The sequence below is a fragment of the Phyllopteryx taeniolatus genome, chromosome 13 (genome assembly GCF_024500385.1).
Source record: "Phyllopteryx taeniolatus isolate TA_2022b chromosome 13, UOR_Ptae_1.2, whole genome shotgun sequence".
NCBI lineage: Eukaryota > Metazoa > Chordata > Actinopteri > Syngnathiformes > Syngnathidae > Phyllopteryx > Phyllopteryx taeniolatus.
In genome coordinates, this window is record NC_084514.1 from 7,899,997 (window position 1) to 7,927,413 (window position 27,417).

The 27,417-nt window shown below is 40.7% G+C and overlaps 2 protein-coding genes across 4 annotated transcripts; both read right to left on the bottom strand.

The window, feature by feature from the left end:
• Positions 1 to 520: 520 nt before the first annotated feature.
• golga5 (golgin A5) lies at positions 521 to 9,872 on the bottom strand. 2 transcript variants are annotated; one of them, XM_061795648.1, is made up of 14 exons: positions 9,688 to 9,872; positions 8,234 to 8,316; positions 7,100 to 7,720; positions 5,517 to 5,723; positions 4,684 to 4,903; positions 4,464 to 4,587; positions 4,160 to 4,363; positions 3,586 to 3,756; positions 3,058 to 3,186; positions 2,878 to 2,976; positions 1,769 to 1,994; positions 1,583 to 1,682; positions 1,414 to 1,477; positions 521 to 898 (listed from the first exon to the last, which is right to left on the bottom strand). In XM_061795648.1, the coding sequence occupies exons 3-14, from the start codon at positions 7,710 to 7,712 to the stop codon at positions 818 to 820; spliced, it is 2,238 nt and encodes a 745-aa protein (XP_061651632.1). In that variant the 5' UTR covers positions 7,713 to 7,720; positions 8,234 to 8,316; positions 9,688 to 9,872; the 3' UTR covers positions 521 to 817. The 2 variants fall into 2 exon arrangements, with proteins under 2 accessions (XP_061651632.1, XP_061651631.1); XM_061795647.1 differs by lacking the exon at positions 8,234 to 8,316.
• A 404-nt stretch (positions 9,873 to 10,276) lies between these two features.
• rtf1 (RTF1 homolog, Paf1/RNA polymerase II complex component) lies at positions 10,277 to 27,338 on the bottom strand. 2 transcript variants are annotated; one of them, XM_061793993.1, is made up of 18 exons: positions 27,123 to 27,338; positions 22,239 to 22,349; positions 21,992 to 22,142; positions 20,372 to 20,573; positions 18,488 to 18,605; positions 17,427 to 17,538; positions 15,642 to 15,786; positions 15,383 to 15,560; positions 14,876 to 14,958; positions 13,969 to 14,056; positions 13,775 to 13,882; positions 13,599 to 13,676; positions 12,912 to 13,033; positions 12,779 to 12,836; positions 12,622 to 12,699; positions 12,420 to 12,521; positions 11,235 to 11,349; positions 10,277 to 11,132 (listed from the first exon to the last, which is right to left on the bottom strand). In XM_061793993.1, the coding sequence occupies exons 1-18, from the start codon at positions 27,204 to 27,206 to the stop codon at positions 11,029 to 11,031; spliced, it is 2,037 nt and encodes a 678-aa protein (XP_061649977.1). In that variant the 5' UTR covers positions 27,207 to 27,338; the 3' UTR covers positions 10,277 to 11,028. The 2 variants fall into 2 exon arrangements, with proteins under 2 accessions (XP_061649977.1, XP_061649976.1); XM_061793992.1 differs by having other exon boundaries at positions 10,277 to 11,135; positions 27,123 to 27,336.
• Positions 27,339 to 27,417: the final 79 nt, after the last annotated feature.

Consider the following 27,417-nt stretch of genomic DNA (forward strand, 5'->3'; position numbering starts at 1 on the left):
CACTCATACTGACACACGTTGAGATTAAGTCTTCAATGAACCTAAGCCTAGGGCACAGGGAGGCCAGAAAATATTAAAATAATGACGGGTTAATTACAGATTTCTGACACCCCCCCTTTTTTGTTTTGTTTTGCAAAGTGTATTATTTGCCATTCATATATTTAAACAACAAACACCCTAGTTCACCCCAAATTTACACACACACATTTCATCACCCAATGTGGGGTGAAAAATAAAATAAAATAAGCTTTTAATGTCAAAATCCCAAACATTTTAATACAACATTTTATGTATAACTAATTTCTGGGATGTTCCAATTATCACAAACATTGAAAAGAATATTTTTTAATGGTTAAATACAGCAGGTCACATTGTCCTATGAACATTTTCAGTGTACCAAATACCCATGTAAAAAAAAAAAAATAATTATGATAATAAAATACAAAACCCTTAAAAAATTGCATAATTTATATGAGGACAAATACTTACCTTGAGCGCTGAATTAATTTCAGTACAACTCTTTACTGTTTAAGTAATTTATTAAAATAATCTTTTTACATTGTTAAATACAATCTCTAAAGACAATGAAAGCAGGGTAGGAAGAACAGCTACCGGGTAGCTTTTATCCCAATTACCGTTCATGAGACAAAACTTGGAATACCTCTCAGCAATTTTGTATAAAACGTAATGCCGTTGTCAGTTGAGTAATGGGAGAATGAATAAATCAGCAAGTGTCTGTATGTGCAAAAAATTAAAAAAAAAAAAAAAAAGTCAGATCCCAGAGCCCCCGCAGTTCAGCAGCCAGTGACATTTTCATCTAGCTTCCGTCAGGACGGCCATGGTGCATTTCCGGAGAGTACGTCAGGAGCACAATCATCACCCACAGATGTAGTACCGCCTGTTAAAAAAAACAGTCAACAGGTTAAGGGGTGGAAACCACAGCTTTGATCCAAGATTCTTAACGCTCCTTTGTTTGCATTTGCTGCACCAAAATGTGCTCACGGGTCAATGTGACCCACGGCACGTTTGCAGTACGCCATAAACTGGTTAATGAAACTAGCATCGTCACAGTAGCTAGAATCCTTTAAGCAATGGATATTTCATCACAAATGCCGCAGCAACACGTGTCGACAGACAATGTAACAATACTCATATGTATTCTTTCTATTCTGCAAAAAACGACTGCATCTTACTGACCAGTTGTGACCGGCTTCTTCGTTTCTATCATATGTCTATATTATACTGTATATCCTATGCTGCTACACTACTACTAGGAGTCATACAATAATTCACGAGCACTGAACACAGAAAAAGTTTTATCATAATTTTTTTTTTCAATTTCCAAAATATTTTTCTAGAATTTTGACAAGGGTCAATTGAAGCCTGGCAGAAAGGTTTAAAACAAATACTTGCCATGTACAAGATGACAAAAACCCTGGCCATGGGGTAGCGTCTCAAGAAGATCCCCAATCTGATGCTGGAATGAGAGAAAGCGAAACTATACTGAATCACCAGGCACAAACCGGTGACAAACCAAAGTGGACTGCGGGTAATGCAGTCTATTCAGGACTCGCGCTTTTACCTGAAGCGGTCAATGGTGCTGGCTGCCTTTTGCACTTTCCCATACATACCAGGACTCTCTTCATTGTTGAAAAGCACCGGAATGTTCCTCTGTCTGGCCCCTGAAAGTTTGAAAAAAAAAAAAAAAAAACGTTTTGAAATATGACAACTTAATTGGTCGTCAAAAGTGGCGAGCGCGAGAGGTTACCCGGCCCCTCCACGCCGCTCATGTTGATGGCGGGTCCTCCCGTGCTCGGACCCCCCTGGGTGTTCTTCAGCTGCTGCTCCAGGCGCTCCAGCTGGAAGACAAGTGAGCTTTTCTCCGTGCCCAGAGCCTCCAGCATGGTCTGCTTCTGGATCAGCGTCTCAGTCAGCTGGTGCAGGCGGTTCTCCAATTCCGTTTGGCTGCTGCTGCTCAGCGTCTTGTTGGTCAACTGGAAGAAAAGAATAAGCATCAGCATGCACGTGGATATGAAACTGAAGTTGGGGTACACCATTAAAATTCTTTATTTTATGTTTTAATTACTGCAAGGGGTTGACTCCCCCCCAGAAAAAAAAACAAAACAAAAATGAAAATGTAAGTTCAAAATTAACTCATTCACCACCAGCCCTTCCAGTTAATAAGCATATTGCATAATGGCCCATTTGACATACAGTAGCTTTCAGTTGCTGTGAATGAGTTTAACAAAGAAGAAAATAATAATACAAAGAAAACGAAAATATAAAACAAATACAAATAAATTGGGCAAGACATTTTTGTGATTGACTTAAAACTCATTAAAAAAAAACAAAGAATTACAACGAATAACAAAATTCATGATCAAATAAACATGCGGATAACTTGTTTTGCAGTTGACTACTGTAAAACTACACACAAATTCAAAGTACAATTTGAAATGAGCAAAATAAAAACTATATAAAATAATTCAAATTAATAATAAACTAGAACATGGAGACCTTTTAAGATCTTTTTGTGGTTGACATCTTGGGAATAAAAGTTTCATATTACATACATTCTGAATAAATACAACAAAATAACATTAATAAAAATATAGACAATTATTTAAAATGAATAATTATAAAGAATACAGGAAAAAACATCTAATAATACAATTTTAAAAAGACATTTTAAGATCTTTTGTGGTTAATTTCTGAAAAACCAAAACAAGTTTTAAATCAACAAGAAAATAATTAAAGAATAACAATTGAAAATGAGTAATAAAAGAGAAGACAAGAATACCTTATGAGATCTCTTTGTTGGGGAAAAAAAAAAACACCACCAAAATTACAATGTGAATGGCATGTGTTCAGACCAACCTGATTCCTGAGTTTCTGAATTTCATCTTCTCTGTCTTTGACTCGGCTCTGCAGGGTGGTTTTGGCGTGGTTGTGCTCTTCCTCCACATACTGCAGTTCCTGAGAAAAATACGAAGAGTTTGACAAAAACCTCAAAAGCTCCATTTTGAGACGACGTGACATCATCAATCCCTTTTCCACCTGCTTGTGCCGCTCCACTTCGGCTTCCAGCTCCTGTTTGACGCGGCTCAGCGCCGCCTGCTGTTCCTCAAACTGCGCCGTCTGCTGCCGCCACGTTTCCGCCTCAGCGAGGGACTGGCTCTCCAAATCCTACAGGTTGAAGCCACACATCGAGTTCCCCATCCATCAAGTTAATCATATCAGACTAACTCTGGGAGATATGGCCTTAAAATAAAGGTTTTTGTTTTTTTTTACCCCCCCCCAAAAAAAATCTGATTTCCAATTTGAATTGCTTTTCTACCCCCCCCCCCCCAATATAGAAAAAGCAAATGACAAACACATGATCAAGATGATGATAAACTATTTTGTCCCCTTCGGGGAATTGCTTTATTTCTGTTGACATTTGTGTTTTTGTTTTTTTTCCAGGATTAAGTTGCTACTTGCGAATTCACCTATTCGCAATTTTTTTAACCCATTTTCTGGAATCTTCCACTCAGGTCCGTATATCAGACGTAACTTTTCCTCTCATTTTTGGGCAGTTTCTCTCACTTGTAATTCAGTCCGGAGAGAGTGCACTTGGACTTGCAGCTTCTGGATCTCCTCCCTCTGCAGCTCGTTCTCATGGCGCAGTTCCTCCATCTCCAGAGCCGCCGCGCCGCTGCCGTCTAGCGTGTCCAAACCGGAGCCCTCCTTCAGGCTGCTGATCAGCTTCTCTTTGGACTTAACGTTGATTGCCATTAGACACACACATCCTATAAATCAGTGGCTCTCAACTGTTATCACCCTGTGACCCGCATTGTCCTACTGTAGCCAAGATGAGAGTACTCACTTTAATAGAGGTAAAGAACAATAAAGAAAATTACAGGAAATATTTGCATAAAAAGACTTCTCGGCCGCAAATATTGAACAACCCAATGAAAAACAGAAAGGCCCTAACTGAGCAATCCTTCTTGCACTGCGTGTCCCCGGATTCTGCCGCCGCCGCCGCCCAAAGTAGCTCACTGCGTGCCATTCGTAACCTCAAAATGTAATTTTTTTTTACTCCCTGACCGTGACCCACTTTTGGGTCCCAACTCACCAGTTGAGAACCACTGCCATATGAAATGAACCGAGTGCCGCTTACTTGTAGGATGCGCGACGCCTTGTGCTTGTAGTCCTGCAGCTCGTCCTTGGCGGCCTCAGCGGTAGCCTTGGCGCTCCTCAGCTGCTGCTGGAGGTTGTCCACGCGGAGCTTCTCCTCCACGGCGCGCTTCTCTGCCACAGTCAACGCCTCAGCCAGGCTCTGACGCTCGCACTCCAGCCGCGACTGGCGGCCGGTGTATTCGCTCTAAACCAACAAATCAAATTGGTCTGTCCATAAATGAGCCTTTCGGCTACAAATGCACTGTTGTCGCGTCAAAAAGTTAAAGAGAATGAAAATGCATCACCTGCATTTGTCGATAGTTGTCCTCTTCCCTCCTGACGGCCTGCTCGGCTTGTCGCAACCTGTCGTGCATGCTCTCCAGAGCTTGGGAGTGCATGCTGCTACCTTCCGTATGGTCCTCCAAGATCCTAAACAGAACAGTGGTATCCTAGACACTTCTTTTTAAAATAAATAAATTAATTAATTTAAAAAAAATGCTCCTGACATAAAAAGAAAGATCGTACCTGGACTTTTCCTTCTGCGCCTCCTCTAGCGCCACGCTGCGGCTCCTCAGCAGCTGGTCGGCCTCGTCTAGTCGAACCTTGAGCACAGCGAGCTGTCCGTCTTTGGCGGCCAGCGCCTCGTTCAAGTCATCCACCTGCGAGCGCAGGCCCCGCAACGCACGGTCGCTCTGAGACTGCTCAGCGTTCCGTTTGTCGGCGCGCAGCCGAGCATGGCTCAGTTCTGCGTGAGTGACAACAGGGATCAGATCGAAAAAATTATTCTTTAAAATTCACCATCGCTTACCTTCTTGTAGGTGTCCTGCCTAGAACTCAGTGGGATTCATAATAACGCCTCAACTCCTCTCTTCGATCATCAGTACGACACTGATATTAGTAGTTCTACGCAGAGGATAAAGGATATATGAATATATGTGAGTAGTGGTATATTGTTAGGGTACGTTGTTGCTGCACCATTTGTTTTCAATCCGTTGTTTAAAGCAGTTGTTCTCAACTGTTTTCACCTTGAGACCCGCATTTTTTTATTGTCTCTTTGGCAATGATTAGCGCGATCCAACGGGCTCCTACGGAAAACAATGTGACAATGCTTCCATCCACCTAGTCTGTTTCTAGTCGTGTCTTTGAAAAATAATCGCGAGAGGGGTCAGAAGAGTCACTAAGTTTGGCAACACTGACAGCTTTGATAAACAAGTTCCACTCTGTTCGTAATTATGTTCCTCCTGGAAGCAGCGTACATCAGTGGCGACACCCTTTGAACTATAGAAGCCACAAATAAATAACATACATTTTTAAAAACTCCCTGGGAAACTTGTATTCATCAATAAAATGAGTCTTACCTTCTTGCATGTCCTTTGATCTCTGGATAACCGAGGCCATCTCCTGGTTGAGTGAGGCCACCTCACTACGCAGGAGTTGGTTCTCCAGACGCAGGCTGGACAGAACCTGACTCTGCGGCTCCTCTGGGGGACCACATGACTCCGGTCGGCTGGACTCCTGAGGGGCAGCCAAGCCCGAGTCGCAAGTCTCAGCTGAGTCTGGACTGGCTAAGAAGACAAACAAATGAATTTAACCTTTTTGTTGGACTGCAACAGTATTTCATTGGATTTTATTGTAATATATTTTAAGTTTTTCGGATTTTTCCTATCTTATTTCAAACGTTATGAAACTTTTATTTTCCATTTTAAAAAAATTACAATGAAAAAAGGTTTTTGGGATACCATTTGGCGGCACGGTGTACGACTGGACCGGGGTTCAAATCCCGGCCCCGCCTGTGTGGAGACTGCATGTTCTCCCCGTGCCTGCGTGGGTTTTCTCCGGGCACTCCGGTTTCCTCCCACATCCCAAAAACATGCATGGTAGGTTAATTGACAACTCTAAATTGCCCGTAGGTGTGAACGTGAGTGCGAATGGTTGTTTTTTTGTATTGTTTGTATCTGCGATTGGCTGGCAACCAGTCCAGGGTGTGCCCCGCCTCCTGCCCGATGATAGCCTGGATAGGCTCCAGCGCGCCCTGCGACCCTAGTGAGGAGAAGCGGCTCAGAAAATGGATGGATGGATGGGTGGGATACCATTTTGAGATTTTAACCTTTTTGTTCTCTTGTAATAAATACTTATTTAAGTTTTAGTGTGTTTTTAAATTTCAAAATATAAAGACAAAAGTTTTTCTTACAAACAATAATTTGTCGATTTAAACTCCCATGTTTGAAGTTAAATTGTTTTTGTGAATTTTTTAAATTTTAAATATTTTTTAAAAATTGCTTTTTTTGTACATTTAAATCACTTAAAAATGTATTTTTGGATAAAAACTAAAAAGCTGATCAAATATGGAGTTGCAATATTTTCTTGCAATACATATACACCAAGTATGTTTTAGTAGAATTTTTTTTTAATTATATTTGTATTATTAAATACTGATTTAAGTATCTTTGTTTCTGATTTATGATTGAGTCATTATTTTTTTTGCATTTCTCTGAGTGGATATAAAAGGTGTACACACCCGTCTAAAAGCCAGATTTTTGTGATATAAAAAAATAGACCAAGATAAATCAGTTAAAAAAAGATTTTCACCATCTATAACCTATACAACTCAATTGAAAAAATAATGATGTAGTTTTACTGCTTATTTGCATCAGCTAATCAAAATAATAATAAGTTGCATCTAATCTAATATGTATATTAGAAAAAAACATGGTAAATAACAAGAATCAAATGGGATTTTTCATTTGTATGTTTTAGAAATAATTCAATGTTTTTAAAATTGTATTTTATATTCTAAACTGGGTGAAATGTTATAAATTCACTTGCTTTTGAAACCGTATGTAAATAGCCCATGGAGAGGGCGTCACGTTGGGTAGGGCAGGCTCTGACAAAAAGGAAGTCCACGCCTTATTCGATTACTTTAAAAAATGGTGTGCCTTACCGTGGCTTTGCTCGTTCGTGGAGCTCTCCTCTGATGGTTTCATGCTGTGAGCAGACAGCGAGCCGATGCTGGACGCCCGGGACACGCCGCATGTCGAGGGCGGCGTGGACGAGAGCGACGAGTCGGCGGTAGGAGGAGTCTGAGCCGGCTTTTTACCCTCTGCGACCGCCACTTTGACGCTAGTATCCCTTCTGGGGTCGCGGCGGGCACTGACTGGCGGCTCCGAGCTGTTCAAAAAGTCAAAGAGCATATCATCGTCCACATCGTGAGCACTCTTTTTGCGCTTCACAAAGCCAGAGGAGGAAGATGAGGAGGCAGAGGGGGGGGCCTTGGAAGTTCTGCCCGGTGCTTGATTGGGCACAGAACCGGTCACAGGAGCAGACACAGACTTCTTGATGTTGCCTGCCGCTGAAGAGATAAAGCTTGACGCATGGTGAGAAGTGGCGTTGGTCTCCGCCTCACATTCAGGAAGGACCGCCTCGCCGTCTCCGTCGTAGTACGACCTGAGGGACGATGTATTGGTCTGACTCTTGCTCAAGGCGGTGGCAGCACCCTGGTCGACTTGATTCAGGAAGTTTTCGGCTTTGCCGGCAATCTCGGCAAACCAGGACATTTTGCGTGCTGATGGAAATGAAAGAGAAAATAAACAGCACAAAGTGAAGATGCCTTTTAAAAGGAAAAAAATTATAATAATAAAGAACACGACAGAATTTTCCTTAAAATGATCAAAAAACAGACTGCATATCGGGCCACACTTTGAGATTAACTGAAATAGATAGTAACAGACAAAATAATCATAATAACCGAGGGACCACGCCCTGCCGTGAACTGTGAAAAAATGTGACTGACACCCCCTCAAAATGTTAATAATCCCCTATATTAATTGTTTAAAAAGTAAATAAGACCCCCCCCCCCCCCCCAAAAATAAATAAATAAATAAATAAATAAATCAGGAAAACTGAAATGGTGAAAATCAGTTTAACGCCAGTACTGCATAGTTGTTAGTTTTTGCACTTTTTCAGCAATGATCCTCAACCATGTGTAATGTAATTAAAAACAAAGCTATGGATTCACTTTACAGGGTATTTAACCTTGTTCCAAAAAAAAGTTTGTTATATATTCCGGGAATTTCACCTATCGCATGTGGGTCTGGAAGGTAACTCCCATGATGAACGGGGGATCACTGTATGGGTTATTAGGAGAAGTTTGAAGTAGGGCTGCAAACAATAAAGGCAAACAACAAATAATCCAATTACAAAAAAATGTCAAGGCAAAATCTCTGCCTTGAAGCTTCTCAAGGATGTTTTTGTCCACACAGACTATAATGTTACTGCAGTCACATGCATCACTTGAGTCCATAAACGCCACAGAATATCCAAAGTTTGGGATCATTTCACATGTAACAAAGAAGATGAGAGTGCAATGTGTAACACAACAGCACGTCAACCATCACCAACACAAACTAACATTACGATGATAGCTGATTTGATATAGTCTAAGTTTACCGTCACTAGTTACCTCTTGTAATACCCCTGCAAATAGTCAAGGGATAAACACAGCCAACAATGCACTTTCCAATCGCTTTATTGAAGACACCTCTGTCACTCCGCTGGCTAAGCTCTGCCTTTTAAAGCCATAATAATAGTAATGGATCGCACGTATAGCGCTTTTTCAAGACACTCAAAGACGCTTCACAATTGCACACATTATCTGTTCACTCCAGTCACACCCCAGTGGTGGTAAGCTACTTGTGTAGCCACAGCTGCCCCGAGACAGTCTGAAGGAGGCGTGGCTGCCATTCTGCGCCTACGCCCGCTCCGACCACCACCAACCATCCAACTGCATTCATCCAAACACACTCAAAGTCACAGATTCTACAGTGGAATGACACAATGGCGGGCCCAAGAAGACAACAATAATAGCCTGCAACTCATAAGTATATGTAATTGTGTTCAATAATGCAAAATCAACTGTAACTGATTATTCAATTAATCTATTGGATAATCAGCAGGATACTCAATTCTAAAAATATTCAATAGCTGCAGGCGCAGCCCTTGAAGACTAGACTTGAGAACTAGCGAAAAGTGCATGAGGATGTGCTGCCAGGGCGTTGAGCTTCTGCAAATTCCGGCAGCAGAACTCTGGACATACGTACTAGACCCTGTCCAGGACAATTATAGGCACCAGAGAAAAGAATCCGGCATGGATGAGGGTCTAGCGACAAATTATGACAGCTGTATTGTCAGATGACGATTTGAAACAAAAATAGATGCTTGACAGTGTTTAAAGTGTTTAGTTGTTTTTGAACTACTTGCACTTTCTCAAGATGATAACTTTGTACTTTGTGTGAGACGTTTGATTGAGAAGTTTGATTTGGCAAAATTGCGTCTGAAACTCAAGCTAGCATCATGCTAGATCAATAATACACGTCAGCGGCCTGGAAATTGCTACAAACGCCACTATTTTTGTTAAATGTCATTCAATGCTGGTTTATTTAACCCGCACTAATAATGACCCTAATGTTAACATGGGCGCTTGTACTTAATACGTTTAGCTGTCTAGCTTAAGCTACACTACTTGCAGCTTACCGTTTAAAACGACGTCCAAATGTCAAAAACGTCCTCGGCCACCGAGCTATCGCTGAAGGTGAAATGATGAACAAGTGATCGCAGTGTCGTATAGGTACAAATAAACAAGTGTCATTGCGTGATAACTACAAAAATGGGAAAAATAACCTCCTCGACGTGGACCAGGAAGCTACCTGCAAGGACCCCGCAACACGAGTGGCTACAAAAGTGCCTTATCAAAAAAAAAAAAAAAAAAAAGACTTTAAAAGGAGGTACAAGGTTAACAATGGAATATCGTTGAATTAAAAACAGGAAAATGTCCTTGCATTATCTCAAAGACAATTCATTATATGAAGAACAAATAAAAATTAGCAAAGCATTTCTCTCTCGTCACAAGTGTGGCCACAACGATGCCTGATTTCTTTAATGAGATTTACAAGTCCAGGTCCGGTCAATGCCTAGGATAGATTGTGCGCATTTGCTTTGACAAGCGTTTATAAATACGAGCTAAATAATAAATGTGAAATTACGTCCTTTGCATAACATTTCCAGGTAGTGCATGGCAAATAAAAGCTTTGAGTATAGTAGCCTACATGGGATTTAAAAAAAATGAATATGAAACAGTGCCTCTTTATTTTTTCTCTCCTCCCGAACTCACCCCAAAATGCATATTTACATGGCATGCCACATCAATACAACAACAGACTATTGACAATCAATAACAAATAGAATCTGCTCTGGGAGTTAAGGGCGAGGGTGTTTTTTTGTTTCGTTTTTTTAATCGTTTTAAGCAACCTAATGAGAGATATACAAGAAGAATGAAGCAACATCCATAAAAAAAAAACTAAACAGAAAAACACTTTTTCATTTCACCCTTTGCCCAATTCATAGCATTTACAAAGTGACAGATGTCATAATGTACCCAAAAGTATCTGCTCCATTTTCCTTTTTGGTAGATACTTGACAAACATGGAGGACGGGCATTGTGAGGGGGGAGTACAGAGGGCATATTTTAATTGCTGGTCAAAAGCTACGAAGTGTCCAGTAACTTCAAAACACAACAATGTAGTATAGTGAAGTCCAGCGCCAGTGAGTCCTTTCAGTGGGAAAAAATTTAAAAAAAAAAGCTCCAAGAGGATTAAACATGTATAAAATAAACAATGCCGAAAAATACTAATGTTTTTACGTTTCTTCAGAGACAAAACCTTTGAGAAAAACGTGTCTGTATCAGTATGTCCTCTGATAAAAAGTCCATTGTCGCACACACACCCGACGAAATCTCTCATACACACACACACACACACACACACACACACACACACTCTTCTTTCACAGCCTGTTCCTCATGCAGCGTGTTGGTCTTCAGATGAGCCCCCTCCTCTTTTTGTAGTCCTCCAGGTTGAGAGACCGGCGGGGGGCCCCGTCCTTCACCGGGAGTGCGTTGGAGCTCACCGACAGCGACTTTGCTTCTGGCATGAGGGGGGAGACGGGCACACGTTAGCATTGTTCATTAGCATAGCATCGATTGGAGAAGTGAGAGAGGGGGCGGTGGGGTGTCCCTCACTCACCTGCATTAGGAACTTGAAGGTCAATCTTCACATCGAAATCATGAACTTTGAATAAGTCTTCAGAGAGGTCAGTGGTTGGCTTGGTTACGTCTTTGTCCTTTGGGTCCGTGGGACCCTGTGGTAAATGAGGCGCGTGTTATTATTCACAAGGTCTGACAAATAAAGAAGACTGCGGCACCCGCGCTCAACTTGACGTCAGTTGGCCGACTGGCTTAGGTCACGCCGTTGCACGACTTCTCGCCAACCGTCGTACATAAATTGTTCCCTTCTCGACTGTGTGCTTCTTTTCAGGCTCTTGAGAAGTACACTGACTTCACAATGTCACTCTGTGCTTCTTTTCAGGCCTTTTGTGTAGCAGACCAATGGTGATAGTCACTTCTCTCACTCTGTGCTAGGAGTTGAACCAATGAGCTAAAAGAAGTATCAATGACATCATCGATTGACTTCAACTCGAATTTTCATCCCATGGTCGACAACAAAATCTTTTGTTCAACCCCTACCCTGTGCTTCTTTTTTTTGTGGCAGACTGCTGTCCTGCTCTCACTTTGTGCTTCTTGTCAGGCTTATATGTAGCACACTGTTGTCACTTCTTTCCATCTGTGCTTCTTTTTCAGGCTTGTGTGTAGCACATTGCTGTCATGCTCAAGCATACTCTCAGACTGCTTCTTTTTCAGGCTTTTATGCAGCAGTCTCACACGCTCACCTTGCGCTTCATTTTTATGATGTCATGCTCTCATTCTGCATACTTTTCAAGCTTTAGTGGCACACAGTGCCATCACGTTGTGCTTTTTCTGAGGCACACATTCCTCTCACACTCTCACTCTGTGCTTCTTTTTCAGGATTTTATGTGGCGCACTATCACACTAACCCTGTGCTTATTTATCAAGCCTTTGTGCCACACACTCCTGTTATGCTCGGTCACACTCTGAGGCTGCGCTTCATTTCACATAGTGAGAGACGTGACAGTGTGAAAGCAATGAGTGACATAAAGTCCTGAAAAAGAAAGAGCGAGAGAGAGAGAAGTGACCAATGTGACGAGATCTTATGCAGCATTGTGACATAAGCAGGGAGTCATTTTTTTACCCACTGTTTGGTGTAGCAATTTTCACTAAATGTCAACACAGTCTTTTAACTTACCGGTGATTAAAATTTTAAAGAATTATTCTTGGGGGCAATGTCTCTGACCTGTTTGTTCTGCTCAAGAGCGGTGGGATCCGGCGTGGATCCGGAGCCGTACTTCTGGTTCAGGTGAGCAAGAATGGCGGCGTGCACTGACGGGTCTCTGGCCTTTGGAACACACGCAAGCGTGAGTGTGATGAGTTCATCCAAATATAAACATTTATAATGGATATTCAGCAGCAGTGTTGGGTAAGAATAGAAACCTTACGTTGGACACCATAGTGGGTTTGCATTGTCTCCGAGTGAATGGGTCCATTTGTTGGTTTTTGGAATTTTGTCCTTCAGCCTATAGGAACACACAATTTAAATGTGACTGCTCTGCTGTTATTGGAACGCACTTCCTCCTATTTGACGAGGTCACCTACCACCAGAGCTTTTTCCGATTCGACAATGTTCCAGCTTCTGTTCCTCTGATTAATGTAGCTGCATAAGAAAATATAAACAACAGCGTCAAATTTACAGGGAAACCAGCGACACGGTGAATGACTGTCTTCAAACCTGATGGCGGAAATGTTCTTGGTCCGCTGCCTGTCCAGCGCCTCTGCGCGCTCCTCCAGCTCATTCAACTCATCCTGGATGACCTTTACTTTGTCGCCGTCGCCACTCTCCTCCGCCATGGCCTTTAGGCAAAAAAATAATAATTGTAGTTAAAATGATTCATTTATCATATTTAAATTCTATACATCTCTACTGTATCATATTTACACCACAATGAATGGTCTACAATACAGATCTACTATATCATATTTATTGTTGTAAATCCCCAAAAAGTGTTTTTCATCTCTTGGCAATTACCAACTTTTTTGAGGTGGGCGTCAAGTACCTGCGAAATTTTGCTATTAGTGGCAGAGCTTGGTCCCAGACCCTCAGTTACACAATATTTAATGCTCTATACACCTCTGTTTGATATTTACATAATTAATTATTTAATGTTTGCTGTCTGCAAAAGGTACATTACTGCTGCTTTGCCACAATGTTCTTCTTTGTGACGTTTCATAAAATCTACTTATTTTCTGCATGTGTGCGCCACACTGCCCACTTGGAGGCCACATTTACATATTGCATGTTCTATATTATCGTATTTGATGGTCAACAATAGTAATGGTAAATGAAGTTGAACCGAGGCTATACACCTCTAATGTACCATCTTGGGACACTTAACAGCATGTAATGTGACTTTGTTACCTTATCTTTAAGTAACTGAGTTTTCTTCATGGCGTAGTTTGGTGGCGCTTTTCGAAATCTGTCCTTCTCTTTGACGATCTGCAGAGAGGGAGAGAGAGTGTGATGATGGTTTTAGTTGCGAGAGGTTCGTGAATAATCAAAAGTGCGCCCCCCCCCCCACAAAGAAAAACACTTACGTCCTCTATGTCTTTGTCATTGAACTTGTAGTTCATGGCTTCTTTGATGGACTGCTCCTTTTTCGTGATTTCGTCCAGAGTTGGCACTTGCATGCCGGCAACTATCATCTGCATACGAGACAGACAGCGAGAGAATGAAGCAGCGATCTTAGGTCGTCCTGGTGGTTTTGTCATTCATGCGCGTGTCGACTTACCGCCTCTTTCCACTTCATGAACTCGTTCTCTGTGAACTCCTGATTGGATACAAACTCCAGCCGGAAGACGCGCATGTCACCACCGTGCCTGAGGAATACAATGATAGGATAAGATCACACTGTAGCACTATGCTAAACTTTGACAGTGACGCCTTGACTTACAAATGTAATTAATTCCGTGACCACGCTCATAACACTCTTAGCTCAAATCATTTTTCCTCACTGAAGTTAATGGGTGTGCCTTTAATCCGTTCCAGTGGGGTTTTTTTCTTGGTCAGAAAAATAGCCCTATATAGTATTGCACTTTATAAAAACATACAGCAATAAGAGATAGAATGTAAAGGACTGAAACGTTTGTGCATCATAATTCAATGGGTATGGTGCTGCTTATTCTGGTGTGTGCATTGGTCACCAGGGGGCAATATAATACACCCAGGCATATTAAACATAGATTAAATGATAAAACACAGACCAACGTTGCAATGCCACAGTAATATTAGACATTTTTCGAAGACATTAGTATTCTTATATTATCTGCCTACATGTGTTGCTACTGTTTGTGTAAAAAAAAAAATTTTTTTAAATCAACTGTATAAAGGTTTATAAATAGCCTGACCGATGCTAGTTTTTTTTTTTTTTTAGCTCGTCTACACTGGCAATAAACAGCTTGAAGCAAGCGCTTCTTTACCTCTTTTTTTCTTCTTTATTTTTAAGAATTGTTAACTATTTGCCAAACTGCTGTTTGGCCCCACCATAGCTACTTTTTGTAACTCAAAATTTGCTCGCAAAACAAGAAAAAGAAAGACGAAAGATAAAAAAGAAAAAGTAAACTCAGCCTAGCAACAGCTTGTATCTAAGTCTGGTCATTCATTGTCGAGATTCCACTGTTCCACTGTAGTTTACCTACCGTAATTGTAAGCCTTTGTTGGTCCGCGTCGTGCCCAGTTGGTAAACTTTTGCAGTCTCCACCACATCCATAATTTCAGCAACCTTAACACACAGGATTAAAAGTACATTAGAAATCTGCCATAACGTGTAAAAAGGTATGTGGAGGTTTAAGGAAGCCACATCTTAGGTCCGCCGCACACAGAGAGCTACGCAGCCGAAACCGACGAAACTGCTGCACAGTGTGCAGGGTTTGGCAACTAGTTTACATGTGTAAGTGGGTGACTGTCATGTACTGGAGACTTTGCGGCGAATTTGAAGGGTTTAATAAAAATGAATGGATGCATTATACAAACGACAAGAACTGATCTTAGGGAAAAACTTAATGCAGTAAAAAAAAAAAATAAATAAATAAAATAAAAAATACTCAAAATTACAGTGTGTGTATGTGGTCAAAAATGGCCACGAACATGCTGAAAGGGTAGTAAAACCGAACAAGGCCTAAGGGTAAAGAGTGTCTTTTTTTTACCCTGTAGACTGGTTTACTGCTGCTGTTCCCGATGCCGATCCTGACGAAGCAGCCAGTGACAGTTTTGGCAAAGAAGGGCATGTGGCACCACCGTTCCAGCTTGTGTCGGGACAGGCGGATCCGGTTGAGCTCATCGGGCAGCGACACGGGTTGAGACTTAGGCGGCGTTTCTTCTTTTCTGTCAAACAAAGACAGACTTACGTACGTGCTTAACACACAGAGGACTTTGCCCAGCGGGGAGATCAGGAATGACACTCACTCGTCATCATCGTCAAATGAGGAAGAGCGCGAACTCCTGTCGCTCTTGACGGACGACTTGTCGTCATCTTCCTCCTCCTCCTCCTCTTCGTCGTCGGAGTACACCTCGCTGGTCTTCAGGGGTTCACGTTTGGCCAACAGTTCTGCTGCTCGGCGAAACAAAATGAGTGTCAATGCCACACAAACATGCACACCTGACAGTGTCCCTCGCGCTTGCTGTAGTAAGAGCGTTCGAAAGCGGCAATAAAGACTAAAGACTAATCGCCAACTATTTTGATAATCAATTGATTGTTCATAGAGACCTTGAGCAACGTAAAACAGTCCAAATCCTTGGAATTTCAGCCTCCCAAAAGTAAATATTGTCAGCTGTATGTAGTTCTCCATGAAAGCAGACAAGATGATCTTTGTGGTTAATCAAATGATGACATTTTCAAACATTTTCTTCTACTTTGGTAAACAAAGATCGACAGTCTCTAGGGGTTGGACTCATCCTCAAAATCCCCGTTCGCTATTCATATTGACAGTAACAAATGACTCCAGAATTAGTATTGAATCGCTACTCCTGTATTATTCAGAATTAATAGTCCAATAAATTAAATGTGTTGCATTTTAGCCACGTCACCCTCCGGAAAGGTTTTTCTTTTTAGTTTAAAATGGCCTACAGTTTAACCAGGATCCCTGGTCAGACCATGGCCAAAGGTAGAAGCTCGAGTCTGTTTTGTGCCCATCAGTGCCATAAATCCTCGCCACTTTGGCGCAAGCGACCGACTTTATATCTAGCCTGCTCGCTACCTATCTGGCTCTCGTCATCGTTGATGCTGTGTTGGATAAACATTCGCCCATTTTTCAGCCACGGTTGCCGCCCACCTCGGCGATGGCTCATTTTTGGCTTTGTTTGTAGCACTGCCATGAAGATCTGTGAAATTCCTCAGATCTAGGCTAATGGACGCCTTCTTCCGCAGAGATCTTGTTTTTTTATTTTTTTATTTTTATTTTTTAAACAAACTTTAAGCAGAGATATCAGTGGAGCTACAATACGTACATCCGCATAAACTATGCACAATAAGTCCAAATGATGTCGGCCATAAACAAAGGCTAAAAATCGTGAGATATTTTGTACTTTATTTAAGTCAAGGCAGTGTGGCAGCATTACAGCTCGTCAGAAAAAGTAAGTCGTATGTTATTCTTTCATTCGTTATGGTTCGACTCCAAAAATTCTGATTGGGCATTGGGGTTTTGTTTTGTTTTGTTTTGTTTTGTTTTTTTTTTACTACCGATTCGTGCGTAGACCTAATTTTTCTGACATGCTATGGACCAAACCAGCAACTAAATCATGTTAATCAAGTTATGTTTGCGCATTTTCTGCACTGTTGAAATAATGTCCAGTTTTTTTAATCAAGGAATGGAAATTTTAAAATGTTTTCTACCCGTTTCATCAGAATCAGCTTCATTGGCCAAGTATGTTACAAGACACACAAGGAATTTGTCTCTGGGGCCACTCTAGTACCTTCAACAGATTAATCAATTGTACAAATAATTGTTAGTTTCAGCCCTAAGTAAGACAACAGTCTACAGCAGGGGTCCCAAACCATCGGGCTGAAGAGCTATACCGGGCCGTACAAAGAGACTGACCAATGTTTCTTTTTTTTTTTTTGAGTGGACCAGAAGTCAGGGTTCAAGAAAGTATGGGCTTGCTTTTGGATCGCGACAAGCCAAACAAACAAACAAACAAACAAACAAACAAGACAGACAGACTGACAAAGACACACACACACACTGCACTGACCAGTTTTGTTCTTCTTCTTTTCTCGTTCGGCTTTCAGCTCTTCCATAGCTTGAGACTTTTTGTCGAGTTTCTCATCACGTTTGGACCGCCGCTCCTTGTTATGAGACATGACCTAGAGACACATAAGAGACATGACATGACCGCTGAACACTTTTCTTTATAGTCGCTGTGCATTTTTTATTGGGGAAGATGGCTTTTCGGACGGCTTTATTTGTAGTCCTTCTGTTTATTTATATTGTGCACAAATTCATATTGTCGCTGTCAGGCGGAAACCCCGAATGTCCAAATATGGCCAATTTGATATTTTTGTACATCTCAATACTATTCCTGTCCCCACGTCATCTGTTATTTATATGCATTATTAACAAATTTAAAGTGTTGAAAATAGCTTGAGAAGAACTCTAAACTCCTGGAACGCTCAAAATGTCTGAGGACTGTTGTATAACTCTACCTTTTCCCTCATTCTGCGGAAGCCATGCATCTTAATTGTCACCTAGATTAAAAGTCGATGTTTTTTAGACAATGACGAGTAAAAATACTTAGGTTGGATACATTTGAGTAGGTCTGTTTTGTTAAAATGGATTGCTGTAATGCGTTGTTGCAGAAGGAAGCTGCTGAGTTATGTAGGCAAGTTTGCGTGCATGATTAATATCCGCCTAATACGCGGAATTCGTCAGCTCATCATTTTATTTATTGCATTGCTCATGGCTCTAAGACCTATGAAAAAGAGTTTGAGAAGATGACGTATCACAGGGCTTTGCTTTTGTGAAGTATTAAAGGCTTTTTATAAAGTCGAGGGCTCTGCGTAAGTGCAGTATTCTACTATTTTAATCAAAATTATTAGTGTTAAAATTGCGATTTATCATGATTTTGGAGTGCTGTTGTGTTGATGTTAGTGCACAACGGTATATGATAGCAATATAAGGTATAACACCAACTTCAACAAAGCGGTGTCTGGGAAATTGGGATTCCGCCCGACATGGACGATTTGCTCCTGAAAAGTTTAGGTCAAATGTAAGTTCAGGGTCGGTTGGTAAATAATACCTTCGATTGGTACTCACCACTTGGGTGTCTTGAACCTGAGATAGCTTGCGTTTTTCTTGCTCTTCCTCCTGCTTCTTCTTCTTCTCCTCTTTCTCCTTCTTCTTTGCAGTCTTCAACTTCTTCTTGATTTCAAACCTTTTCCAAACAAATGTGAAGTGAATAGACTTTTCTTTTTTTTTGTTTTATAAATCATGACTTCACTCCTACTACCGGGTGGCAAAAGTTCAAGCCATCTCCGATTCCACCACTAGTAAACAAACCCTTGTTTGTTATTTCAGCAAGGCAGAACAATTCAGAAAACAGGGTAAACTACTTGAATGACCATTTTAGTCTTCTTCTCTACCACCATAGTTTGAATGTGTGAAGTATCAGCTGAAAAACATGTAACGTGAGGTCATTTAATTTAAAGCGAAACAGAACGCTAGCCGTAGTTTAAATTTCAACAGCTAAATTGATTCACAAATAGACGTGGCGGAAACTCAAGACATAGTTAACATGATCTTTGAGGGACTGGCTGATTAATTGACTTTTTTGTTGCTCTGATTATTGGCACAGACGTGCTTCTTTTGACGCTGAAAAGGATAGCGTGCTATTGATGTTAGCTAGCAGGGTAGCCATTAAAGTTTTTCTAAATTACTCAAAGACAACCCAACCAAACGTTTTATACAAACCTGTAAAAAAAATTTTTTTCCAGTAACCCGTTGATGGTGGTTTGGTAAAAGTGGCTACTCCGCCACCAGGCAATCTTGTAATCTTCTACTATTTACAACATTCACTCAATTTATCCTCATCACTCACAGGTTCCGCTAAGGCATGGGCACCGTTTTCACAATATACTGCAGTTTTAAAAAGTCACGGTTTCAAATCTGGTAATACTTTCCATCACCGGTATCAGCTGTATGTGTTTTTTTTTTTTTTTTTTTTCATGTAAGAAAGTGCAGACTGTCTATTGTGAATCCCACTTGAGTTCAAAGCAGGACGTTGCGATATCATATTATCCAGGAATCCTGGCTTCAGCCAGCCAATAATATTGCAGCGGGGCGTGTCCTGCTTTGAACTCAAGTGGGACTCATAATGTGCTGTATGGCGAGAGAGCGTCTGTGTATAAAGTAAAGACTCAAGTCAACTCGACACTAATTAATATTGCAGCATTAGTTGATATTATACGGCTATACTATACTACTACTAAAAGTGTGACGGTATATGTTTTTACATAAAATCAATTAGATCATGGAATACTGTGTTCAAATGTATGTTTAACCCATGTTTAATGTAAGTTTATTTGCAGCTGAGGTCATTGTTATGCAAATTCAGAGTAAATTTACATCTGTATTTTTTTTTTCCTTCTTAGGGCATTAGTAGCACTGGCTCCAAAAACACTTGAGAGCAGTTGGATGTGTAAACCAACTTAAGTTACTGCATTTCATTTTAAAGTGTTGTTTTTCCAGAAGAAAATCGATTGTTTTTGTTCAGATGATTGTTGTCCTGCGGGTTTCTCTCACTTAAGGTACAGTACTGTGGTTTTTATTTATTTTAACACAAAACATTCTGTATTTTTATTTACCCAAATATTTCACAATAATACATTGTAGAGCTTGAATTGCAATACCATTTTATTTTTATCATACTGTTAGAATCTGATACAGGCCCATGCAGAATTTCGCAGGATTCATTAATTTTTTAAGGAAATTGAAATATAGCATACCTAAAACTTTTGGGGTATATCTGGCGGTGCAACTCCAAACAATTTTTTTTGGTCTTCATTTTCAGTTCAAGTTAGGAGTAGTCAATCACTTTATGCCACCCAGAGGTACCCTGGCATCTTTTGTTTACAAAGATTATGAAAGGGTCGATATAAAAATGCACAAGAAAAGGACACCGTGCGAGGGATGGTGTCTCACCGTCTCTTGAGCACCTCTCTCTTCTCGATCCTGTTGAAGAGCTCCTGCTCGCGCTCCTTCTCCGTCATCTGCTCCAAGCGCGCTCTGTCCTCGGCGTCACCCATCAGGTCGTCGTCGTAGCCGTCCCGGAAGACGTCGTCCTCTGACGTGTCCGAGTCCGAGCTGGAGGAGGAGCTGTTGCTCTCCGAGTCGGACACCTCGCCTGAGAAAGACATGGACTGTCATCAAATTTTTTTTAATGGTTATATTAAGGTCAATGAGTAGTGACTTCAGTGTATAGACGTGTTCAGTTCATGTTGTGAGCCAGGTACGGAGCAGCCATCTTAAAGATGAGCAACTGGGTTGAAGAGTATCAAAGAGTGATTCTGTCAGCTGAGCCGATTCGGCGGCGATCCAGTTTGTCACTTATTTTTCTTTTTTTTTCGGGTTGTTTGTACATTGTACAATAATTTTGTGTTAGATTAACACCATTATGAGTAAGTCAGTCTACCAATATGGATCACAGCAATGCTTTACCAGCTTTTGTTCAATGGTGTGACGATAACTCCTTGGATATTAATGTTCTAAAAACAAAGGAGCTAATTATCGATTTTGGACAGAAGAAAGAAACACCAAAAGCAAGCATTAGTCCAATAGAAGAAGTTGAGCTTGTTGACTCGTATAAATACCTTGGCAATGAGTTTAATTCCTAGTTAAACTTTGACTTGAACACAGATGCGGTCGTAAGGAGAGGTCAAGAATGGATTAATTTATTACGATACTTCTTGTATTCAAACTTTTCTTTTATCCGTCGCTTCAACGGGCTGTCATCAAAGACAAAAAAAAAAATGCTTAAACGGCATTGTCAAGGTATGCACCAAGGAAATTAGGGTCAATCAAAAAGACTGTCACTGGAACAAACGGGTGGCTGGAAAAGCCATATAAATGATCAAACAAAAGAAAACATGTTCTTGCCACAGAATTTGTCAAGATGCCCTCCGACCGGCGCTACTGTGTAGCTTTGATGAGGACAGACACTCAAGTCTTTAATTAATTAATCCTAGTACCACTCTTTTTAAATAAATAAATTTCCCCCCTATACTTTACATGATGGGATTTTGTGTTGCATTGCTCTTATTTCATTGTTCTTATTTATTAACTTCTCGCAAGTGTTCCCATGTGTGCAATGGCCTTTACGACGCTGTTTATTATGTGTTTGTCTGTTGAGGCAGAGCGTGCACTTGGACCTGGAAGCTGTAAATGAATTGCCCTCACTGGGATCAATAAAGTTGTCTGAATCTAAATCTAATTAGCAGTGGCTTGTTTGGAGTGCCAATGCTAGCTTAGTATTGCTACGGCTGCTTTTTTGTTTTGTTTTGACAGTATCGGTGACAACCCTGGACATCAGTAGGGGACACAGCTTCAGTCAGACTCAAGCGGAGAGTGGGATTAGTGAAGCTGAAAACTGAGAACGACCACTTTAATTTTGAGGGCGAAAAAAAAGAAAAAAAACGCTTGCTTAAATAAACTAGCAATTCCCCAAGAAAATGTTATGAATTTTCTAAAAACTTTGATAACGTAATTAAAAAAAGGTAATCTTACATCATTAGGTTTCGAAAGTGATATTGTTTATCAACGTACCCTCCTCTGGCGCAGAGCTCTCCCCTGAGCTGTCTCCACCTGAGCTTCCGGACGCTGTCGACTTATGAAGCTTCTTCTTAGTGGCATTCTTCTTCTCGGGACCTTTGCCTTGTCTCCCCTTTTTTTTGCCTTTGGTGCCCCCAACAGTCCACTAGACAAAAGCAATGGTTAAAAACCGTTTCACATCAAGAGCTTTGTTTTGTCACATAAAACGAAAGACGAACTAGAACAAACATGACTGTCCAACCTCATCGTCGCTGTCTGACGTCTCGGAATCAGTGGACGCTGCCGGTTTGCTCACCGGCTCCTCCTGCTCGCCGGAATCCACCCGCTTCCTCTTTGCCAGTGACAGCAGCTCCTGAGGGGGAGAGCATGTTAACAGTCACAAGGGTACCAGTGATGTTGGCAAAACGGTGAAGTGTATTCATAACCTTGGGGTTGGCGATATAGAAATATAAACTCAATTTAATCCAACTGTTACATTCATCTAATTTTAATCAGTTAATGAGTCATATAGCTGAGGCTGAAATAAAACGAAAGCTTACTAAAGAAGCATATTTTCCAATTCAATGAGCACAACCTTACACACAACCTTATCAGATGTGAATTCTTCATAATGACCTGTAGCGTTAAACATTTATGTAGTCTTTATTTGAGTGTGTACAGGGGTCATTTACATTTAAAAAGGTTGTAAATCTAGTTCAAGTAAACTTCTGCATACCATACTCATCTTTAAGAATATTAAACATACGTATCTAACAACAAAATTGTGGCTAGTTACTTCAGGAAACTCCCAGCCACAGTGGCTTGTGAGCAAAACATTTAACGTCAAGCCCTGTTATATAGACTTTTTTAAATATGATGTATATCGTAAATAATATCCCACAGCACTAACGTGAAGGGAGCTCTTCTTTGCTCCCTCCACTGCGGAATATCAGTTGAGTTGAAAGTGATGCCTCCAAGTCACTTTAAACCGCATACACTCCTTGAAGTCTCAGCGCCCTTTGCACAATGGTCATTGCGCCGGACTATTGCGATATTAGTCATTCGAACTGCTCTAAGTGCTAGAGGACTCTGCATCTTTTTGCACAATTGTTTTTTGTCAATGTCTTTATGCCTCCAAAGTGTTCTGTAAATTGACTGTCTGTTGTACTAGAGCGGCTCCAACTACCGGAGACAAATTCCTCGTGTGTTTTGGACATACTTGGCAAATAAAGATGATTCTGATTCTGAAGTTGGAGCATAAATATTTGAGTTGTCCACACAAACACTGGTTAGTGTATCCTAACTAAGCCTTGCTGCATGAACTGATGAAGTCTGCTCATATGAGAGGCGAAACGTCTTCTAAGACAAAAAGAACAGTCCACTTGCGATCGATTCAATGCCCTGGGAATGAAATGACCTGGATGAATGAGAATATTCACAGGCATGACAACTGTATACACTTTTTTTTTGTCCTGTTCGGCTGTTAGGTCAAGCAGAATGGAAAATCTGTATCCCTTTCATGCCGGAACAGTTTTACTGTGTCACAGTGGAGCTTTTAAGCTTCCGCTGTGGTATTATAATTGAGGTTTATTGAGAATCAGACTTGATCAGTCGAACAGAACAAAGTTTCTCGAAGGGAGAGAGGAACAAAGACAAAAGACAAAGCACTAATTGTAAACAGGACGCGAGAAGTAAATCATTACATTATCTACAACAATGAAACATGAAATATTAGTGTTGCATGGGGCTGTAGTGCTACACCCTGTGAGGGAAGGACAGGACAAGATAGAACAGGACAAGGACAGGAGAAGAAGCATGCAGGACAAGGGTTGTGAACCTGACTGTACAACTGAAGTGTGGTGGCATTAATTATGTGAATTATAAAAGTCTACAGGACAAGAGAGCCACAGGCCATGAGAGGTCAGCCCCAACACCAAGCAGTCATCTGGCCCGGGGGGCCCGGCCTTAGGAGCACCTCTCCCCCTGTTACTATAACTGCCATGTCCCCGACTGGCAGTCATTGGCCCTACCCAGTGTATCAGTCTATCGTCAAATGGCACCCTACTCAGGCAAAGGAATCAAGAGTCTAGATTTAGCATGTTGAGGAAAGCTACCTATGTATATGTGCAATTGATTTTTTTGTTCTGCTGATATTTTTTCTAACGCAATCTATTCTATGATGAGATTTAGCCACTGATTGATGTTAATAGCGTGTTTGTTTTTCCAGTTTAATAGAATTGTTTTCTTCGCGGTAGCTAACGCGACAAGTAATAATTGTGAATATTTATTTGGGAGGATATATTTATCCTGCAGTTTAAAATATACGAGAGTTTTCGTATAACCGAAGACCAAAAGCATTGAATTGGTGTACATTCCCATACAGCATGAAAATAGGTGTCTGGGGTATTTTTGGTGCATCGCACGCATATATTAGATGGAGAGAAGCCCATTTTATGCATAGTGTACGGAGTAAAGTGTGTTCTATGGAGCACTTTATATTGTATAAACTGTAGATTTGTGTTGTTTGTCATTCTAAACGTATTGTTACAAATCTGTATCCAGTAGCTACGGTCAGCAGACATGGAGAGGTCTTCTTCCCATTTGGTGATTGAGAAGTGCATTGATTTAGTACATGAAATTTATTTATAAACTTTTAAGAGATTTATTTTACTTTGCGGGAGAAGCTTCATTATTTGCTCGGCAAACTCCGGCAGTTCGAGGGCGCTGTGGAGTGTTGGTATTCTTTTTTTTTTTTTTTTATTGCTGCTTTTAATTTATTGTATTGAAGAAAGTTTCCAGTTGTTATTTGGAATTCTTGGAACAGTTCATCATGTGTCCTAAAAACATTATTGTTAAATAGTTGTTGTAGGTGGTTAATTCCATGTTGTCCCCATGTACTAAAATGAAGGGGCATATTATTAATTTCGAAATCTGGATTATGACAGATTGGAGAGAGCATACTGGGAGCTAATTGAGATCGATACTAAACTTTGCCGTTAAGGTGGATGCGATTACTGGATTCTTGAAACATTTATGCCATTTAAGACTAGTCGAAATGAATGGGAGTTTTGGTAGTTTGATGTTGTTGCAGTCTGTTTGTTCCAATTTTAGCCAAGAATCACACTCCTCACTGTGGTGCAACCATTTGATGAGGTATTGTAATTGGTTAGCTAAATAATATTGTTTAAAGTTGGGCGCATTTAGGCCTCCCTCCTGTTTACTTTTCTGAAGAATGGATAGACTGATTCTATTTTTCTTATTTTTTGAATAAAAAATTATTACAACAGAATCCAAAGTTTGAAACCATTTAAATGTGGGCTTAAATTGAATCATTGAAAATAAATAATTTATTTAAAGTTTATAAAAAAGTTTTTATAAAACTCATTAAAATTCAGCTGTATACACCTGTGAAGGCTTGCATGTGTCAAGCAGACCAGGAGAAGCTCATTCATGCTTTTATCTCAAGTAGACTTGACTATCTTAATGGTCTTCTGACAGGACTCCCTAAAAAGAGCATTAAACGGCTGCAGCTCGTTCAGAATGCTGCAGCTCAGGTTCTGACCAGAACAAAGAGGTCAGAGCATATTACTCCAATTCTAAAGTCTTTCCACTTGCTACCATTCAGCTTTAGAATAGATTTTAAAGTTCTGCTACTGGTCTATAAATCACTAAACGGTTTAGGGCCTGAATACATGAATGAAATGCTAATAGGATATAAACCCAGTCGAGGTCTGAGATCGACAGACTCAGGTCAAATAGTGGAGCATAGAGTCCAAAGCAAACATGGTGAAGCAGCATTTTGCTATTATGCTGCACACAAATGGAATAAGTTGCCAACAGAAGTCACATCAGCCCCAAGTGTGCATGTTTTTAACTCCAAGTTAAAAGCTATTCTTTTTCCCCCATGCTTTTTAGAGCATTTCCACTTGTAAATGATATTTCTTGCACTGTATGCTTTTTTAATTGTATTCCCCCCCCCCCCTTTGTTTTTAATGTTTATAAGCTGTTTTTATTCTTTGTTTTTAAATTAAGCACATTGAGTTACCTTGTGTATGAAATGAGTTATATAAATAAATTTGCTTTGCAAATGTCTTATTTTGAGTTAAATAAAATAATCAACCTGCTGTAATGAAGGTATACAAAAATCAGTTGAAGGGCTGAACTTAGGGGATATGCACATTTTTAAGTTAAACAATGGCTCTAAACAATTAATCGATGATCAAAATAATAATACTGTTGCACAATTCGCAACAGTTCAGTCGGGTTTGGCTGTATCACTGTGTGCCTTCCTAGACAGAGCGGAGGTGCTGCCGGAGTTCATATTTTAATTAGAGAATCATATTTTAATCATTAATTATTACAGTGTTATAATTGTTATGTTTTATTGTAGTTTATGTTTGTTATGTCCAGTTTGGTGCAGCTGCGTTTTTTTTTTTTTGAAGTGATCTATAATTAAAATTGAGAGTTAACTTGACTGACGACTTTCTTGTGACTTACTTTAGACTTGATCCCATCTCTGAGCAAGGATATCGAATAAATGCTCAAACGGCTTTCCATAGTTGACGTTTATGCCGACATGCAAACGGGACCTTTGACGGATTACGACTCGTTCAAGTAGTCGCTCGGTCTTGTTTGACAACAACGCACCAAAATAGCACGTCAGTGACGTCACCATGGCGATAAGGTTTGCTATTTAAGACGAGGCGCCGCCATCAGCAGCACTGGTGGTAGTAGTAGTAGTGGTGGTGGTACAACACAGCACCGCAAACATGTTATATTCAAGGCCGCTCGGTCACGACACTTAAAAACTAAATAGCAGACTTAAAATATTAGCAATGATCACCACACGGGTGCAGCCTATGTCTAAACTCAAACGTTCACCTTAGCGTTAGCATTACGGCGCTAGCACTGACCTGCTGTTGTTTATTTGTTATAATGCATACAAACTGTCGTAACACGTGTCAAACAACAAACAATTTGGTCAACTTTATGGCTCCGGTGTGGAAGAATTTCAACAAGACGAGTCTACTTTCGGTTGTTTCTCCTCCCCCGCTGCCTCCCAGAGCGAGGCCAAGTGAGCTAACTCCTAGCATACATTGGCTTCACATGAGCAAAAGTGTTGACAACTTGCCCGGACCGTCCTCACCTGGTCCAAGTTGTCGTCGCTGGCGCTGTCTTCGGAGTCCGAGTCGATAACGACGCGACCTTTCCGCTTCTTTACGTTCACCATGCTTACAACGTGCAAAGCGGGCCAAGCTAAGATGCTAGAACCACCACTACCGCGGTGGAGTCGCCTTATGTTAGCTGGGAGGGAGGGAGGGAGTCGGGGAGTTTACTGGTTACCGCTGTTGCTACTGCTAGCGTACTATAGCCTATTATGAAGCCCACTCGTGTTATAAACAGGACACGCCTTTCCACAATTTTATTGGCTGTAGAACACA

Coding starts and splice junctions, on each gene's coding strand:
- golga5 (XM_061795647.1), bottom strand. CDS start 7,712: ATGTCCTGGTTTGCCGAGATTGCCGGCAAAGCCGAAAACTTCCTGAAT. Junction 1,995..2,877: donor TTCAGAAACTCAGGAATCAG/GTTGGTCTGAAC, acceptor CTTTTCTTCCAG/TTGACCAACAAGACGCTGAG. Junction 899..1,413: donor TTTTTGTCATCTTGTACATG/GCAAGTATTTGT, acceptor TTTTTTTAACAG/GCGGTACTACATCTGTGGGT.
- rtf1 (XM_061793992.1), bottom strand. CDS start 27,206: ATGGTGAACGTAAAGAAGCGGAAAGGTCGCGTCGTTATCGACTCGGAC. Junction 22,143..22,238: donor CGTCAGACAGCGACGATGAG/GTTGGACAGTCA, acceptor GCTTTTGTCTAG/TGGACTGTTGGGGGCACCAA. Junction 15,787..17,426: donor AAAGAAGAAGAACAAAACTG/GTCAGTGCAGTG, acceptor TTCGCCGAGCAG/CAGAACTGTTGGCCAAACGT.